General features: G+C 48.3%; 1 protein-coding gene across 1 annotated transcript; it reads left to right on the forward strand.

The window, feature by feature from the left end:
• Positions 1 to 323: 323 nt before the first annotated feature.
• On the forward strand, positions 324 to 668 carry LOC114635866 (cyclin-dependent kinase 2-associated protein 1-like; the record flags this gene model as incomplete). Its single annotated transcript, XM_028784251.1, has 1 exon — positions 324 to 668. A coding segment is annotated over one exon (345 nt), but the record flags the coding sequence as incomplete, so codon positions are not given.
• Positions 669 to 1,257: the final 589 nt, after the last annotated feature.

Here is a 1,257-nt window from a genome sequence, read left to right on the forward strand (position 1 = left end):
CCTGTTACTCTTCCAAGGCACAGAGTCCTTTGTATGCACATTACATTTCAAACTCAATATTACAGTGGAGCCATCTCTACCTGGTAGCTGGGAAGTCCTGTAGCCAAACTTCTGTCAAATCAAACAGTAACCACAATTAAAGCAAAATGTGGCCATTAATTTGAAAGCAAGAATTGGTCAATGAGAGGTGAGTGAAAAGGGAAATGAAAAGGCATGGGTGGACAGTCGTGGTGCACGCCTTTAATCCCAGCACTTGGGAGGCAGAGGCAGGTGGATTTCTGAGTTTGAGGCCAGCCTTGTCTACAGAGTGAGGTCCAGGACAGCTGTCATACAAGCTGAACTCGACCGCACACATGCCCACCGCCGCCCTCAACCCTGGAGGTGTCCACTCACCATCTACTAGCATGGCGACTTCCTCTCAGTATCACCAGCTGCTGAGTGACTATGGACCTCCATCACTAGGCTATACCCAGGGAACTGGAAATAGCCAAGCGCCTCAGAGTAAATATGCAGAGCTCCTGGCCATTATCGAAGAGCTGGGGGAAGAGATCAGACCCACATATGCAGGGAGCAAGAGAGCCTTGGAGAGGCTAAAAGGAGGCATCATTAATGCCCGAAGCCTGGTTCGGGAGTGCTTGGCTGAAATGGAATGTAATGCCAGGTCCTAGCCCCTGGCCAGTCTGAAGGCCCATCTCACTACTCCCTGGAGATGAGAGGCTTTGTTCAAAATGGCAGTAAGTTTTCTACCACAGTCATTAAGCTCTGAACCCACACTCAAATGATTGGGAAGACATTTTGCAGGAACCGACGGTGTGCATTTAAGTAGTTAGGAATGACCCAGCTCTTTTTTCTTTCCAAGCATTTGAAAGATGTTTGTGAAGCCACTTCACAGCAAGCTATCCTTTGTCCCCAAATACCAGTGTCCCCTTTAACCTCCCTTTGGATACATTTTCCATTTGCATCACCCCAGTTGACTTCCTTTCCATGAGCTCACCTGCCTCTGAGGAGTTGAGTGCAGACCACAGCACGTTTGCTTAGTAGCTGCCCCGCCTGTGTACAGTGTAGACCCTGCTTCATGGAGCTTCTCTGCTTAAGCATTTGCATGACTGAGTGCTTTGAGGTCAATCTTTAAAATGCACAGGTTATAAATACAGAAGAAAGAGCAATCTACCCAACCTACCAAGCACCCTGCAAATGTCCATCCTGAGACTGTAGATCTCAGTTCCGTGTGTACTGTGAGCCCATCACAACATCTGG

Source organism: Grammomys surdaster, unplaced genomic scaffold, assembly GCF_004785775.1.
Source record: "Grammomys surdaster isolate TR1022 unplaced genomic scaffold, NIH_TR_1.0 118947, whole genome shotgun sequence".
NCBI lineage: Eukaryota > Metazoa > Chordata > Mammalia > Rodentia > Muridae > Grammomys > Grammomys surdaster.